Source organism: Lethenteron reissneri, chromosome 42, assembly GCF_015708825.2.
Source record: "Lethenteron reissneri isolate LAM-NWPU_2019-01 chromosome 42, ASM1570882v1, whole genome shotgun sequence".
In the NCBI taxonomy this organism is placed as follows: domain Eukaryota; kingdom Metazoa; phylum Chordata; class Hyperoartia; order Petromyzontiformes; family Petromyzontidae; genus Lethenteron; species Lethenteron reissneri.
In genome coordinates, this window is record NC_083820.1 from 12,664,365 (window position 1) to 12,682,462 (window position 18,098).

General features: G+C 49.8%; 1 protein-coding gene across 3 annotated transcripts in view; it reads left to right on the top strand.

Annotated features, from left to right (window-relative positions):
* The window catches only part of LOC133353037 (receptor-type tyrosine-protein phosphatase mu-like), a 161,209-nt gene that overhangs the window by 84,859 nt on the left and 58,252 nt on the right, over positions 1–18,098 (top strand). For all 3 annotated transcript variants that reach the window (XM_061569116.1, XM_061569118.1, XM_061569117.1), the window contains exons 8-13: positions 2,256–2,651; positions 4,498–4,607; positions 7,701–7,902; positions 9,412–9,514; positions 9,987–10,260; positions 11,934–11,970. In XM_061569116.1, coding sequence (XP_061425100.1) covers positions 2,256–2,651; positions 4,498–4,607; positions 7,701–7,902; positions 9,412–9,514; positions 9,987–10,260; positions 11,934–11,970 — 1,122 coding nt within the window. The remainder of the gene's footprint in view (positions 1–2,255; positions 2,652–4,497; positions 4,608–7,700; positions 7,903–9,411; positions 9,515–9,986; positions 10,261–11,933; positions 11,971–18,098) is intronic.

Below are 18,098 nucleotides of genomic sequence, written 5' to 3' on the forward strand. Positions count from 1 at the left end.
GTTGTGTTGCAAAACAAAAAGATGATTTCCTGCTCCAACAAGCAATTAGACGGTGCTCACCTAAGCCAGTGTGGTGGAAATTCCACATTCCTGTGAGTGGGGTGTCTGTCCATACGACAAACCGCGATTGACTTCCACGTAAAGTGGGAGTTGCTTTATCGATCCCTGAGGAATGATGGGCCGAGTCAACCCCCAGCCAGGATGTGCGAGCCGCTTGCTCCACTGCCAAGTCCCCGCCTGGCTCGACAGCTCTCCCGCTGAGCTCCAGCACGTGAGGCGAACGGACGGACATCATGCCCAACGCCTCGCGGTGCAAGGCGAAATCCATCGGAGAGTTCAACGCAATCGCCTGTCAACGCTTGTCTCAGTTTTGGCGCCTCTTGTGAAGGAGGACGCTGCTCACGAGTGAATGCCAGCAGAAATTACGAAGAACCTTTGTTCATTTTCTCCGAGTTTCATTCTCGTGGCTCTTCTGTTGTTCTCCCACACCAATTTTAATTGCCTCGTGTTTTTCATGATTGCGAAAATCAAAGGCTTGCCGCAAATTAGCGCGCACTTTATCAATATTTTAACATGAAGACCCTCGTGAAGGAGGATCACAGAGGTCCATGACAGGTTTCCACCCGCAGCATAGCGAGAAAAGAAGTGTGCATGATTGGTGTAAAAGCATTGCATTTGAGAGTCGTAATGGTAAACATTACCACTTTAACGACACCATATTTAGATGTTTATTTAATTTATTCTCAAACAAATAAAAAATACCTCCCCCCCCCCCCCCGGAAAGTCAGGACGAGTGACGCCGCCGCTTAGACGTGCAGACAACGGTGCCGGGGCGGTGCCGGGGCGGTGGGGCGCGGCAGTGGACCGGCGACGCGCCCCACCGCCGCCGCGTCTCCCGCCCACCAGATCTCGGTTGCACCGAGTGCGGCTTGCTGGCGTGTCCCACGGCTGGCACTGCCGGCTTCATTGACCGCGGCGGCTGCCAGCAGCGAACTCTGGGGAGCCGGAGTAAAACATGGAGGAAACAAACACGCGCAACGAACGTCCTCGCGCTTGCGCGTCGGTCGACGTGTCGGCGGTGATCGTTTGTCACGGAGGTTCGGGTCGACGCGAGCGTGCGCTGGCCGGGTTTCATTGGCTCCCATTCGCTTCGTCCACCGACACGCCTACGTTGTCAGCAGAGGGCAGAGCAGTAAAGTCCAATGTTGCACCGTACATCTGTGCTCCACGCTCTTCACCCCTTGGCACGTATCTACAATTATCACAGAGATGACTTGAACACATGCAGACATATCATCATCGTCACCAACTATGTTCACTGCTGGATGAAGGCCTTCCCAAGCCTTTGTCCTTTCCCGTGATCCCACGATGTATTAATCCAGCAGTCACGCAAGGACGAGGCTGATTTTCCTTCCACGTTATGGAATCATCGTCCGTGAGAACTTAAGCACTTCCACGTCTGGTATTAAGCCAGACCTTAAAATGTACAAGTTCTTCACTCATAGAGAAGTTTCACTCTAAGTGCGGTGTGTGCAGCTGGGTGACTTTGCATGACATGCATCCTATTGTCTTGCGAAAGTTTGTATGTACATATATATGTTGAACTTCTTTTGCATGGTGCATAGCCAACTGTGCTAATCGGAGGTATGGGGGAAGAACAAAAAACTATACACAAAAAATCAGCTGTAAAGAAATTAGTTTTCAATCTAAAACTAGTTGTCAATCTTTGATCTCTTCCATCAAATTCATCAACCATGATCAATCCACTGCTAGATGAAGGTCTTCCCAAGCCACTGCTCTCAGTCCTGCAGTTCAACAATCCATGCAGCAACCCGCACATGAACTGTTGACGTCTTCTTACTCTTTGACTGCCGCTCCGTTCTTACTCTTGACCATCGGCAATCATCTTTTAGAGCCATGCTGTACTCTGCCCAAGGCCACTCACATTTGCTTAAATGCTTGGATGATGTCATGATTCTGCATGTGTGTCATCTCATCCACGTCTTACACTTTCGGTCTCTCAGTGTAATTTAAACTTTTCAGTTTTTGTTCCATATTTTTTGTAACGACCACGTTGTTTTAGACAAGTTAATTAAACCAGGTGGCATGACCTTGAAAAGAACAAACTCGAATTTTGAGTGGCATCGTATTGCTGGTGGTATGCACAGATTGAAAACTTTCTTTTTTGACACGTTAGTCGTATGAAATCCGGATACAATCGTAGTAACGACGGCCCGCCCGCGTCGCTCCTCCAGATCCGAAGCACGCGCCGCAGGGCGTGCGCGTCGTGGACCTGCGCTCGCGGGAGCTGACGCTGCAGTGGGAGCCCCTGGGCTACAACGTCACGCGCTGCCAGAGCTTCAACATCACCGTGTGCTACCGCAGCTGGACGGGCGCCGCCCCGCCGCCGCCGCCGCCGCAACAACCGCCGCAACAACCGCCGGCGGCCAACGGCGCCTCCGCTTCCGGCGCCGCCGGCGCGGCCAACGAGAGCAGCTTGCCGGAGGTGTGCCGCGACGCCGGCAAGGCGGTGAGCGGCTTCGTGCTGTCGGGACTCCCGCCGCACCACAACCTGAGCCTGCAGGCCGTGCTGTACACGCCCGAGGGCCGCAAGGCAGGCGAGCGCATCTACACGCAGACCGACGAGGACGGTGAGTGGACGTGGCCGCGTGCGTTGTTCAACAACACTCGCAACGACGTGGAACTCGAGAGGCAGCCTGAGGCACGCCAGGCCCTGAACCTTTTCCCGTGAACACCAACTTGTAACCCTGAACCGTAAACCCAAATCTCTAACCACTGAAAAAGAACTATACAGCTCAGTGGGCCTTACCTGGGAAAATAAAATGTTTAAAATATTGTAATAGTTCTAAAACCCTAATCTTAATCCTTAACCTCTAAATCCTAATACCTAAACCCAACTCCTAACCTTATCCCTAAACACCAAACAAAACCCAAACCCTTAACCTTAATCATATCATCCTATTAAGTGATGTCCCTTAATATTTGATCAACTGAAACCAGAAGAAGCATTGTCATTGTATGAGGTAGATATAATAAAAATCAATGGGTACAGTAATCACTTACTAACAACAATGCTCTTTATTTATCCAGGACACCCTCACCGAGTCTCAAGACCTTTGTCAGGAGGGTCTCACATTGGAATGTTAGACCAGTTCCATTGATAGGTGTTTGGCATTTGTGAGGAATTCAGTGGCCGTGTAGTGCATAAGAAGTGACAGCTCTTAAGGTGGCGTACAAATAGATACAATAACGTATTGTTTTACTACCATCATCTAGCCACCTCATAGCCCAAGCGTACGATAAGAACTGACCAGGCTGAACCCTGCTGGGCTGCTGAGACCGGATAGCTTTGGGTGCCCGCGGGGTGTTTCAAGAGTCTTCTGCCTCGATGTCGGCGTTCAGGCGAGAGGTCGACGGGTCGAGGGGTCGGGTGGTCAGGCGGTCAGGCGGTCATCCTCTTTTAACATGCTTATCCCAGAGACTCAAAAGAGGACTGCCAAATAGATGTTAATGAACTTATCCGAATTGCTTGGACATGGCTCATTACCCAGTTTAGCAAAAGGGCATCTGCAGTCTACGGCAGGAGTCTGCAGGAAATGCGTTTTACAGAATGAATAAAGGGTTGAAATGGAGCTGGGGATTATGCCGCACAACTTTAAGAGATGTATTGCTCTGTCGGCTGAATCGCCATGGCACCGAATTTGGAAGGGTCAAATGATGCGTTTTTCCAAATGCGCTTTGGTATTTTACAATTTTTCGCTGTGTGGGATTATGAGGTCGCCCAATGTGCGACTTTGCGGGGAGATTTTGGGTAATCCGCATTAAATGTGGTTGGGCCCCCTCGCCCCCCCCTCCTCCCTCCCACCCCCCCAACACCCCCACGCATGGCAGGACGATCGCCGCGGCCGTGACCGCGTCCCGCGTTTCCATGGAGAAATTGGACTTGGGAATGGGGCTGCGGCTGTAACATGCAAGAGAAATGTTTGGCCGCAGATGGCAAGTGCGATTGCTAAAAGACACGGCGCGTGGAAGCGAGATCCAGAGCGACAGGGAAGCTGACACGGCAGTGCTAATTTCGGCGAAGGAGAGGAATTAACCGCAATGCAGCTGAGAAATAACGTGGGAGCAAAACGTGCGGACCGACGGACCGTGGCGTCCCTTCACGGGAGCCGCGTCGCCGCCGGGAGCTGTCCCCCGAGCAGTGTGAGTGCCCCACGGATGGCAGGGGGAGGGTGGTGGGACACCATGTGGGTGGCACTCACACCTTCCGTGAAGACGTGTTGTGAGGAGACCAAATGCCCACTCGAGGGGTTCTGTAGTGTCCCGCCGGGTGGGGATCCTTCTGCTAGCATGGACACGAACACGCAATTGCAGGGCTGCACTTGTGTGTTTTATATTTATTTATTTGTTTGCACCTCCCCCCCCTTACCCCTCCTCTTCCCCTCCTCCCCACTGCCGCTGCCTCCACCACCCCAGTGCCGGGCCCTATATCTGCGGTGGCCATCAGTGGCGTGGCCACGGAGGAGAGCATCTCGCTGCAGTGGCGAGAGCCGGAGGAGCCGAACGGGGCCATCACGCAGTACGAGGTGCGGCAGAGACGTCCGCGGCACCTGGCTGATACGTTGCATCATCGTCATTGTCGTCACGATCAGCATCATCACCGTCAATGCCTCTCCCTCTGTGATGTGTCCTTTCTCAAAGATGTCGCCAGTCATGGCCTTCCTTCCGTTTAGCTCTGTCTAGGATATTCACACAACAACTTTGCATCAGATTATACTCCCAGATGCATCCAATCATCACACTGCTGCTACTCTTAACGGGCTGTCTTCCCCGGCCTCTTGTCCACCATTGTCCAGTGGTAGAGCGAGCGGTTCACAATGGGAAGGTTCCGAGTTCAATTTCTGGATGGGAGCTCAGCTACTGCCACATATAACACAACGCTCATTAGGCATTCGAGTCGAGGATTGGAGTCAAATGGCTGAGTTTGCCTCTGGGTCGAGGTGAGTGAGGTTTGGGCTTGAGGACGTCAACTTGTGCCGATCGGGGATATGGGTTTGGATTGAGGGTCAGTGGTTGAGCAACGGTTCAGCCGATCTCCGCTTAAGACGCAGCAGGAGTTCAAGGCGAGATTTTCGGAATTCCTGACGCCCCCTCCCCCTCCGGCGAGAGCAAATATGAAGCTGCTTTATTCGTACCCCGCAGTTTTATTTCGTACACATTTTTAGCGACACTAACCTCGTGGGCGGTGGAATAACGGCACACTTCCTGGACGAACATTAATTGCCGTTTTATTGCACGGCCACAGTAATGAAAATTGCAGAAACGAAATGGAAATGTGGAGTGCGGTTGAGTGTGTTGCACTAACACGGTCATGATTATTAATGACGGTAATAACAGCTGCTCTTGTTTATTCATTCGTTGTGGATGTTCTGCTTTAATAATTGAGCATGACGAAGCTGCGGAGTAATCGGAGAGCTGCTGGGCTCGTGGTTTACAATGACTCTGAGGGAGTGACGGTGGGGGGGGGGGTGTCGGGTGACGGGGGGGCGTGGGTGTGGACTGGAGAGACGCGGCTCGCCAACGCGCTACGGGCAGAATCGTTTTAGGCAAAAGCATTTCTATTTTTCAGTTGCTGCTGGAATTGATTGCTGTAGAACTGATTCAGTCTGGCGCAATCTAGAATCGAATTAACGTTCTCCAGGAAGCCGGCTGTGAAGTCGCAAGGATGACCGGATTATCACTCCACCGGTTTGCCCAGGCATCAGGGTTTCATCCCTGCAACCGCTCAGTAGTTTTTTGCGCAGCAGTGTTATGTAAGCTTGCCGTCTGCTGCAAAGTGGTCGTTAAAATCCCTCTGCCATTGTTCTGACATCACTCAGCCCAGTGGGTTAGTGCTGGTGTCACGATCCTCGTGCGTAGATCACTCGGCTCCGCGTTGGAGAGACTCCTGCCCTCGAGGGGTTGATGATGAAAATAACAACTCGAATTTAAACTGTCCCTTGTTTCGTGAATGTGACAAATTTATGTTTTCATGCGTTCATGAGCCTGTTGGTTTAATCTACATGCAATCTATATGTCTCTATAATCGTTCCTACGTCTCTTACCAGGATATGCGAGGATGAAACCGATAACTGAAACGACCCAAGGAAAAACTTAAAACTCACTACCAGTGATGAGCGCGATGTGACGGCACGAGTGAGCAAACTGTTGAATGGTGGCCCCGGCAACAGAGTCAACAGTGACATTACTGAATTCATAATGAGTACATCCAAGCCTCCGTGTACGTGCGCAGTTAGGCGGCTGCGTGGCTCGAACCACGAACCTCTGCAACAAGCGACGAATGCGCGAGCTCTCGGCCGTGCCTCACCATCGGCCCTCATGAGTAGCAGGTGCATTGGGTGCCATCGGCGGCCGCTGACAGACCAGGACGTGGGGATCACTGCGCTAAGTGGGAGAGCGAACACGAGGGGCCAAAATGACGTTTCTTTGTTGGAGCACCCACCCCAGCGCCTCCCGAGCCCCAATCGTGTTGCAGAACATCCTGCGACTGCGATTGTTACCGATGCTGTTGTGATAGCCCTGGGTCTGCGCTTTGTGCTGCCCAATGCGCTGCAGCCCACGTTCCATAATCATTCCTCCTTTTTGTAAAGCTCCATTAAATGTTTATTTATTTATTTGTATATTGTTGTGTGTCCGTCCCCTTTCAAACGTGGCCACGTCTAGAAAATTGATTTCGTTTCCACGGAAAAAGCTATCATGGAGCAGAGCATGTTTTGATGGGTCTTTAAAAGCAGCGTGCCGTGCGGTACACCGACCGTAATAACCGCAGCCATTGTGTTAAAGAGGAATCGTCCGCTACTGCCGTGTGGAGAGGTCGAGGTTAAATAAAATAAAAAAATCTAATTTCCCCGATTTCTCTTTGTGCCATAAAATATGTTCTGAAAGAGAAAATTAGTTTTATATTTGCGGTATTTAATTCCACTCTGAAGTGAGAAACGGCTTTTCCATTAATAGAGAAATAGGTTTTGGTGAGATTACTGTTCATGTGCCCACAAATAAAAATGCACACAACACCGTACGCACGCGTGCGTGACCCGCACAGGCAGCACGCCGCTCCGTTGCCGTGCGGCCGATCGTGGCACAGCCGGTCACGGAGCACCGCCCCGTGCACCGAGATGGCAGCGTCTGGACTCGGGCGGTTCTAGGCACGAATACCGCACTTTTAGCGGACACCTATGAAGGCCATTCTGGCAGACCAGGTGGTGGTGTGGCCAAAAACCACGCTCAACCGCCTTTGTCTCTTCAGTGCCAATGTTGAATCAACCTAGCAGAGGCCCAAGACCTGTTCACTGATGTTCCGAGTACCCATATGTTGTAAGTGATGAGACGGCAACGGGCAGATAGTGTTGCCACACGGACCTCGTCAAAAAGTAACTTTAAGACCTAAGGTGGTCCACAGTGCCATAGTTTAGCCAGTGAATGAAATATAGTCGTCTGATACAGGATCCGTAACACAACACTCCTGGGATCACCTGAAAATCTGCATCCTGTCCTCATCCCAGATAGTTGCTGGATTTGTCGCTTTGCCAAAAAGTTTTTGCTGAAACATCCAACACTGAAAATCTCTGAGTTGGTAACGCTGGGAGAGGTTGACTCGCGCTTGGTGTGTCACTGCGCAGGTGTCGTACAGCGCCTTACACTCGCGCGACCCAGACTACGTGCTGGAGAGTGGGAGCGAGGTCGTGCTCAAGCCGTGGAGCGAGACGCGCCACCTCTTTGGCGGCCTGCGCCCTGGCACCACCTACTCCTTCTCGCTGCGTGCCAGCACCACCAAGGGCTTCGGCCTCGAGACCACCGTGCTGTTTACCACCAAGATCTCCGGTGAGCGCGCGTGCCGGCGTTTGGTCTTCGCCCCACAGATGAACGTTCACCTGCCAACGCTCGGCACTCGACTGTTCATTGACACATTTTTGGGGATGCGTCCTATGGTGTAGATTCAATTCTGTTGCCCACAACAGCAATTGGAATCGTGGTGCAAGGTTCCCACATTCCCCCAAGGCTGTCTACCCAGCAGTATAAATTTACCTTATGGTGGGACCCCGGGGTCCCGAATAAACGTAAGTCAAAATCGTAATTAATACATTTATTTTCCGTCCCACCGCACACATAAACGCCACAATCCACCTGGAATCAATCCTCTCGCTCGTCACTAAGCGCCCGTCGTTGCCGTAGTCTTAAACAAAACTTTTCAACTTTGATTAGCGCATCGTGTAGAGCTCGTCGAGAGGAACAGGTTGCCATATCGTTCGCCTCCAACAGACATACAATGATGTCACAACGCAGTTCACGCAAGAGCCGGGGACTTATGGGACCCCGGGGTCCCGCCATAAGGTTTAAATGGCACCATGCATAACTCAGCAGCTAAATCCTTCACCACCGACAAGTACACTATTCACCATTAATGATTCCCTCGCTCACCGTGAGCCCCCAGTGTTGGCTGCCCCTCGTGAAAACACACACACACACACGTGGGCTGTGTCTATACACTCGCCGCCATTTCAGAGCCGCACGCACGCTATTAAGATGCGCTGATCTATTCACTCCGCACTGCTCGCTGCAGACACCTCTACAGGGCCGTTAGTGCAGGCGATCGAGATCGCTCATTGCTGCCATCCCCAAATGAAACGCTCGCTTTCTGTCACTTCTCATTGACGGGGCCTCAGGTTCGTGGGCAGCGTTGTGAATTTTATGAAAATCTGACATCAAAATGTCTCAACACGGCTCGCGCATGCGTGCCCAAAACGCTGGAGCCGAGCGGCAGCCTCCCCGACAGCGGTGGGAATTACTGCGTGATGAGCAGCGCGCGCGCAGGGCACTGCTTCGTGTTTAATCATGCGATCGTCGCCCAGAACTCGGCGGAACGGCGTGTCGGTTGGCTAAACATTCTAAGTGGCACTCTTTAATATCAAAAATAGTAATTTGTGTTCTTGAATTTAGGAAAGTGCCTGTAATTTTTTTTAAGTAAACAAAACACCCTAAAAGGCACCGGTGGAGAGTTTGATTTCTTTTCCTGAATGCACTGGACACGTCTCACATTGCACATGGTGATGAACACATGACAACCGTTTCCACAATGGACCGTGAGAGATGGTGAGGGTTTTGGGAGGCCGTTATCCAGCCTGTAAATTCTTCATTTCAGCTGCTGATTATCATTGTGGTGATGATAATCATGTAGATTCATGTTCAGTTCTGAAGATAAATGTTTGGTTGGAGCAATATACAACTTGACGCTCGACCAGGAAACCCTTGGGTTGGCAGGCCTCTCCAGCGCTACCTAACCCTTGACCCTGTACCCCACGCCCCTCCGCCTCCTTCCCCGCACACCTCAAGCCCCACGACTTCCGCAGTACGAGAGCGACCCGCTGCTGGAGTACTCTGACACCACGGCCACCGTGATGCTCAAGCCTGCACAAGGCCGGGGCGCACCCATCAGGTGCATTCCCAGCATGCACTTCACCTGCCTAGGAAGGGGAGAGGCCCATTGTGTGTTTAGTGGTTGAGCTCGATTCAGTTGTTGAAGAAGCTCGCAGTGCGTGGAGTGAAACATTGCACGTTGTGCCCAACAAAACGCGGTACGACCTGTAAATAAAATCTAAACACATTCGGGCCGGGTGGCTCAGCGGTAGAGCGAGCAGCTCGCAATCGGAAGTTTACGAGTTCACATCCTGAATAGGGGTTGACTTGTCATCCCTCGCCGCCACCAGAGGAACATCGAATTTTTACTGCTGACTCAGGGCTGTGAACAGGAAATGAGCGCCAACACATCGATGCTGATTTGAGCAGGGGATCATTTTTCCTGTCATTCTAATGAAACACAGCTTACCAGCTTCCCGCACCATCCTCCACCCCTCCGGCTTCCCTCGTCTCTCTCGCTGAACCACCGTGTCCCCCACTGCCCCCCACAGCGTGTACCAGCTGGTGGTGCGTGAAGAGCCCCCCAAGAAGTCTCGCCGAGCGCCCGAGCACCCGGACTGCTTCCTGGAGCCCGTGTCGTTCCGCCAGGCGCGGGCGCGCCGCACCCCCTACTACGTCTCGGCAGAGCTGCTGCCCGAGAACCTGGCGGGCGGGCGGCGCTTCATCATTGGCGACAACCACACCTACCGTGGCTACTGGAACGCGCCCCTCGCCTCCTCGAAGGTCTACGCCATCTACTACCAGGCTCTGGCGCTGGGTGACGAGGTGAGCGAGCGGAGGGAGGACGGCCGGAGTTCGCCATACGTCTGCGTTTGCCTGCGCGCGTTTGTGTGCGGGGAGTGGGGGGGCATCAGTGGGGCAGCGGTTTGTGCACTGTGCCACATATGTGTGTTGAACTTCTTTCGCACCGTACATAGCCAACCGTGCTAATCGGAGGTGCAGGGGAAGGACAACAAACTAAACACAAGAAGGAGTTTTAAACAAATTAGTTTTCAACCTGGTGACCCAAGTTCGATTCCTGTTTGTGGCCAATACCAGTAACGATTATCTAAACTAGCCCAGGGCCACTCCTAGGTCGACTGAAGCTCAAATGAGTACCTGGTAAAATGTGTAAACATTGCCACTCGAGGGACATGTGTGTCGTGCTGGCCTTCGTAGGTGCTACTTTCGAACATCACCCCAACAGAGAAGTGGGTGTTGTTCAAAGCGTGATTCGCGCCTTCAGTTCGTACAATGTGTTGTTCATGGTTTCCACCTCTACTGCCTTTCGCAGGATTGTGCTGTCATGGAAAGTCTTGCCAGCAAGTTAATGCTTCTGGTTTTGGCCAGTTGCCTAATGATAATAATTATGATAGACCACAATGCTTTTAGGAATATCTCACAATACCTTGTAGTACTGTGAGAAATTCTTGTTCCCCATGATATGTCCCAGTTTTGTGTATCTCAGGGGTGGCAACCACACTTTGGCCGGAGAGCGCGAACCGACAGGTTTTTCCATCCCCTTGCCCGTCCCTCTCCCACCCCGACCTCGCTCGCTGTGTTCAGGCAGCTTTAATCTCAGGTTTTAAAATACCTTTTAAACAAATTAATTATTAATCCTGGTGGGGGAAAAGCATCCATTTCACGAAATTAAAAATGTAAACACCACAAGGACATCCGACCTGCAGTGTTGTTGATATAAAACAAAAATTAAACCTCTAGCAGATGGAATAAAAATGCTTCTATATATGAATGAGGCCTCCTTGGGAAAGCTGCTTGCTGTCTTCAGAGCTGTCCACAGGGCAAATCGGGGCGACCACCCAGGGCCCCCCGCCGCTTTAGGGGGCCCCGCGTTTCGACGTCACGGTTTCAGATGTAATTCTTCTGGTTTAGTTTGAAGGCGTCGGGGGGCCCACAGTGAGAATTGCCCAGCCCCTGTGGACGGCTCTGGTTGTCTTGGCTCAGGCTCACACCCAGGAGACCTCCGTGTCGCTCACTCATCGCTCGCGTCGTCGAAGTCAGAGCAGCCACTTCATAATGACCTGACGAGCGTAATTCGCGAGATGGGAATATCGGCGGTTCCATCAGGTTCCGTTGCGAGCGAAATAAAACAACTAAGATGAGAAAAAAAATTTTCCCCGACTGAAATTACATTGGCCCCTCTCACATTATCCTCGCGCCATTTCACAAAGTGACGACTTGAATGCCCATTACGAAAATGATGGCTGCCCCAAAGCTCGTATTGGTGCTGAAACCGTCTCTCTCCCTCGCTGCTATTCATAATAAATAAATAAATAAAGTGCATTTTGTAGCCGTTGGCTTTTTTCATTTCTGTAAAAAAAAAATGTCTTTGAGGGTTTGTGTTTATTGAAAATGTATTTATAGCTTATGAAGTAAATAATGATAATAACGTGAAACTTTCTGCATGTGTTTGCGTGTGTGTGTGCGCGTGTGTGCAGGAGTTGAAAATATCTTGTCTCATGCTGGCAAAGAGAGGTATGGGATACCGGTGTTTGAATATTCCATTATGTGTGATCACAGACAATTTTCTGCACATTTTCTCAAGGCTGTTTCCCGCTGCAGTTCTTGCGATGAAACCGAGATGCGGCCAGAGGCTTTCTCTCACTCTTTTGTTTATCATCACTTTCTTGGAAAATGCTGCATTGCAATTGTGATTGGTGTTCATCCGGTGGACTGTCCATCTGCAAATTTTATTAAGTAAAAAAATGGCTAAGAATCTACCGCTAGATAAACATGTAAAGATACAATCGTTTCACAAATATTTGAGGTGGCTGCAATGGGCGAGCGAACTCTTGAAACTAGGTTTTCTTTCTACCTGATGACGATTGCTTGTGTTGCAATCGAAACGTCGTATCGACACATTGACACATTCCTGCGGAGGGAGCTGGTAGGAACGTTGGGTTGCTCGGTCAATGGCCTGCAGGGTCAACGGCGGCGTGGTGTATTCCGCAAATATGCCCGACTGTGAGGGTGGGCAGAAGCCAGCGTGAGTAGGTTAAACGTTGAGTTTTATAAGGGCACCACGGGGTGACCAGCCCCTCCCCACCCTCTCCACCCAGCCCCACCCCTCCCATTTCTGCTTGTGTGTCTGTCTGTGTCTCCGTGTCTGTGTTTTGTCTCTCTCTTAAATTTAGTTCCACCTGATGACGGTTGCTTGTGTTGCAATCTAAACGTCGTATTATATTATTTAATTTATTTTCTTACTACGTGACTTTACCGAAAGAACCAAAGAGTAATTCCTGCAGTCATGAAAGCTTCAAATCAAGTTTGAACTCTTGAAAATTCACTTTTGCTTTGCCCACGATCAAAGCACCATTAATGCTTCCCAACCTGTTTAATCTCAAAAGCAAAGCGCAGTTGAACCCAGTTAACACTTGGATGGGTGACCACCGGGGCTTGCCAGGTGTTGTAGGTGTGCGGTTGCGAGGTGGCCAGCAGAACGCAGTGGTGAGCGTTAGCCCCACGAATGTGTGAGAAACTGGGTTTCTTTGCTTTCATGAGTGAAATCAGCCAAACATTCCAATGAGAGACACGGCTGATAAAGTCCCGAGACTCGGCACTTGAAAAGACAGATGAGAATGCTGGGAATGTCTCTGGCATTGAGGAGGAATGAAAAAGCTAAGACCCTTAGCAATGGATTACTAATGTTCTGGAGAATCTTAACGGAGGAGATATTTAGATATTTTGGGTTATCATTGAGAAGAGAGGGTAGATAAATTTGAAGGACAAGAGACTAATGGACACACAGAGACAAATAGACTTGCACAGAAACTCATACTCACACATAGATATACAAACATTCACAGAGACCCACAGACTCACACAGAGACCCATAGAGTATAAGGGCTAATAAAATACCACTGGAACAGGGTAGATGGAGCAGAGCGAGATTGAGGGTGAGATGGGAGGATGTGGTGTTTTGAGATAAAGGACAGTGGATGTGACGAGAGCATAGTTACAGAGTAGAAGCTAAAGGGGAGAGAATCATAATTGAGCATCTAACCTCCTCGCGCAGCAATGGAACTCTTGGCTTTGAGAAACAAAGTCCGAGTGAGGCTTTCCTGTACAAACGATTGGTATCATTATTATTTTAAATGTGCTGCATGTGCACCTATTGTTCTCTCTACATGCACCCTGTGATATCCTGACAGGCAATGGAATATACAAATACGGCCGAACACATGCTACGTGCATAAAGCCATAGAGTTGCATTTCATTTTAGACATCTATATCAATATCACAGCCACCATTAAAACTTTATTAAGGTGGCTTTAAACCACTTAAATATTTTATGGGGATAAGTCGAACACAGTGGCACGGTGCCAGTGTGGGTGATGTATCGGCCTGGTCATGACATGATGTTTTAAAGAGCTAATTTAAGTGCGCGTGAATGTTTTGAGAGTACGACTAGTCTGTGCGCATCTTGTACAACAGTAATTTATTTTTGCCATACAAATGGATGTTGATTAGCAGAGACGGCGTGCCCGGGTTGGGATCAAGCCGTCCTTATGCTGGCGAATCGGACAGTCAAATTATTTGCTCAAGGATATTGGATCATTTTGCTAAATCTACCTCCTGCTTGACCCATTTATAATTAATTTCATCAATCTCTCATGGGTTTTTTTTCATTCATATTAAAATGATTTAATCTGTCCAAGTCCAAGCGATGGTATGTCCAAATATGGGTTTTAAAATGGATAGGCTTAGCAGCATTACCAGACAATTAAATGGTCATTAGTGAGTGCGGCACAGCACTGTGACTTTGCGGGTTTATTCCCGATGCGTTTTTTTTTAATAAAGCCATCATTTTTTTTCACCCTCCCTGTTCTCGTTCTGCATGCACTTTTAATTAATCTGCACAAGGTTTAATGAGCAGCATAATCTGCCGTGGGGATCGCGTGGCGCTCGGTCGCGTGGCGCTCGTCAGACAGAAACCCACGCAGGGCCCGGTCCCCACTCCCTCCCCGGGACTCGGCTACGCAGCTCGCCACTCGAGGAGCTACACAAATAACGCGCACCGCGGCTCCCGGGGAGTTCCTCGGCCCAACGGCGCAAGGTGATCGGCCTGCACTTAAAGAAGTCGCAGCTTCATTTAACCATATTGGGGTAAATTGTGCTTAGTCTCTTTTTATGGATGACTCATTCGATTCCAAGTTTTTGAGTGGTTATCAAACGTCGGGTAAGGCGCCCACCGAATTCATACAAATTCTAAGCTACATTTGAAGTGCGTCGAACTCGCTAAATGACGCTGCGAGCTCTTGCGACGCGATGCCGGCGCAACGCTGCAAGCGGCGATGAAACGGTGTCCCAAGGGAGTGGGGGCGGGGGGCACGCGGGCACACAGCCCCTGAACCAGCAGAGCCCGTCACGGGCCTCTGACCACCTTTCTTGGCCTCTCTCCTAATGCCTCGAAGGTTCTCGTAAGGATGCCACTGGGCTAGCGTGAACGCGAGAGGTCCTATACATAGCCACAGCCCTTTCTCCTTTTACATTTCGGCCAACAATGAAAACCAAATGTGCTTCGCGTATACGAGCAGCGGCCACCCACTTTCCGTACGTCCATGTGAACAATAGGTCATGAGGTCCTTATTTTCCATATTTCCATATCAGTTTTAATGCATTCCACATTATCATCCAGTGTTGATTAGGGGATTCATTATTATTTTAGTGAGCACCACTACACCTTCCGTGGTCCAATTTTAAATAAATTATTTCAACACATTTCCTAATAAATCCAGCTGGAACGTTTATTAAAATTGCTGTGTACGGCAACGTTTTGCTCCTGTGCATTATTGTAGTTTACTGCCAAGCGATGTCATCATCGTTTGTAATGAGAGCATATAATGCCTTTGACAAGGGGTGACGACCATTTCCAGTGGTAATTTCCCATAAAGTGTTTGATCTGACAGCTGTGGCGCTCAGGAGGTGGTCCGTCTGTGTTTTTCAGAACCAACAAATGGAATGAACACAAAATGAGATGGTGTGACATTGCATTCACGGAAGGCAAAGCAACAAGGTGGCGGTGGCTCTGAACAATAGACCGTGGACAGTACTTATAGCCATGCCATGTGGCTCAGCGGTAGAGCGAGCGGCTCGCAAAAAGAAGGTTCTGAGTAAACATCCTGGGTGGGGGTTGACTCACCCCAATCAAAATGAGCACCGCTTTGTGGGAAAGTCAACAGAAGTTGTCCTTTGGAGAGACTTGCCCCTGCCATAGGAATGGCCACCACTGGCTCCAGGCTGTGTAAACAGGAGATGTAAACGATGTATCAATACTCATTTGAACAGGAAATCACTTTGACTTGAAAGTCGAGGTGACACAGTGGTTTTGCTGTGAATCTGGTTACCCGAGTTCCATTCCCAGCCATGGCTAACATCAGTGGCAAGAGGATATTCCAGTTGTGGATCCCACTTCTTCGGCAAACTCGCTATGACAAGCATGGAGAAGTATGCTGAGATATACACTGACACTGTGTAGAGGCTTTCATGCAGGAGGCAATTGGCCTAGGACCCTATATTGCTATTATAGTTTAACACGTAGGCTTTCGCGACCAATATTATCCATAAGAGATTTTTTGGGTTAGTTCACGTAAATATAAATGTGTCGCTAAACCTGCAACCACCCGACCACAGCCAACTAGTAAGGTTTGTCAAGTAGACAGAACATGCCAATCCCTTACTAGTACAGCACACCAGTGTGTGTTGGAGAGCAAACCCACAACATTCACAATTCGAGTACGACGTTTCGCCAGTAATTACAACTCGCATCATCAGGTGACAGCCAGATTTGTGGGGAAATCCGCCTGTTTCGTTCTTTATTAGTGGGACAAATGTGATGTCGTCGCCTGTGAGCCAGTTAGGTGCAAAGGCCAGGGCGGGCGCGGGGGCTAATGAATGCATATCAATTACAAAGGCATTACATTACCAGTTGGGTTATTCATTTGGTAATCAACATAAATTATGCATGCACATTGTGCTAGTACATCGTGCTTGTACATCCTGCCGCTTGTTGTGTGCACAAGAATCGCAGTAACTGTTGTGTGCTATCGACCAGGTATGATGACCTGTATTGGAATGCAGTTAAAGTGCGTGACTTGATTCGCTTCCAGGCAGTGCTAAGCCTATAGATATCCGAATGGTTAAAGTTCTTCAGATTTCTCTCTATTTCGATAGATTTTCTAATTAGTCTTGGCCAGTAACTAGTTTTGCACAGATTATCAAAACCACTTGAGTGTCCTTCTTGCCACGCGTATTACGCCATTGCCGACAGTTGTGTTTGGGAATATTTAATATTCATTTGGAGTTCTTTTAGTTGCATGCTGACCATTTGTCCTGTCTGACCAACATAGCATGTGCCACAAGAGCAATTAATCCGGTACACGCCTCCTGTTGATAATAATACATCTGTAGTAACAGATATTAGTTTTAGTATTTTATGTACCATGTCAAATCTGACTCGGATTGTTTTTTTACCAAATATCTGGCTAGTTCATCAGTTACTCCTGCAATGTACGGTATTTTAAGGGTTTACATTTATTGTTCAGTTTTGCTATGATCATTATTATTTTTCTTCTACTAAGAGGTTGTTTGTAGTGGGTAAGGAAGGTGTAATCCATGTGCTCTGTGCTTTGTGGTTTGCTGAATGCACTCGGGCACTCAGACACACAATGCTCTCGCTGAGAGGGTGACCCCCAGTGTGCGTGTGAGTGCGTGTTGCGTGTACGTGTGTGCACATGTGCACGTGTGCGTGTACATGAGTGTTTGTAGGTGCACATGGCCTGGCACAAGCGTCGTGGTGACGTCACCGCCACTTAGTGGCGAATGGCGGTTGTTGTTGTTGTGTACGTGTGTGTACGTGAGGTTGTTTTTTTTGCCGGACACACATGCGTGTACGTGTGTGTCCGGCAAAACAACCTCCTACCTTCTTGCGGTGCCGGACAGGCAACACTGTCGTGGACATTGCTGTGGGGGGAGGGTCAATGCCCATTGGCCTATCCCCTCATGGCGTCTGTGACCACCACAGTGGCTAAACGGGGGATCTGGACGAGTGCGAGGGGCTGGTAACCCCTCCAAGTTCAATGAATTACCACGAGACTACGATATAAACATACAAATGTAACAAATAAACTTGTGCTGGAGGCCCCGGGGGGACAGGCTTCTATGATGTCTCCTGGCCAAACCCCAATTGGCGGAGCCAGGAGATTGAATCTTCACCCTCGGGGCTCCTCCAGAAACAACGAAAAACCACTACGGGTGGCCACGTGGAATGTTCGAACGCTCACTGCGGATGAGAGGCTGCCACTCCTTTGTCGGGAGCTGGACCAGTACCGCCTGGATCTCTGTGGCATTCAGGAGGTCCGGTGGACCGGTTCTGGCTCCTGCCACCATGAAGGGTGGACAGTCCTCCACTCGGGGCAGGAGACTGCCAAACAACAGGGTGTGGCTCTTCTTCTGAACAAAAGAATGAAGGGGGCATGGGAGCGTGGCGGTGAGGTGTGGGAAGCTGTAAGCCCCAGGATACTTTGGGCTCGCCTTCCCATCAACGGGAGGCGAGGAGTCGTGGTCGTGGTTACATATGCCCCCACCGAAGACGAACATCCGTG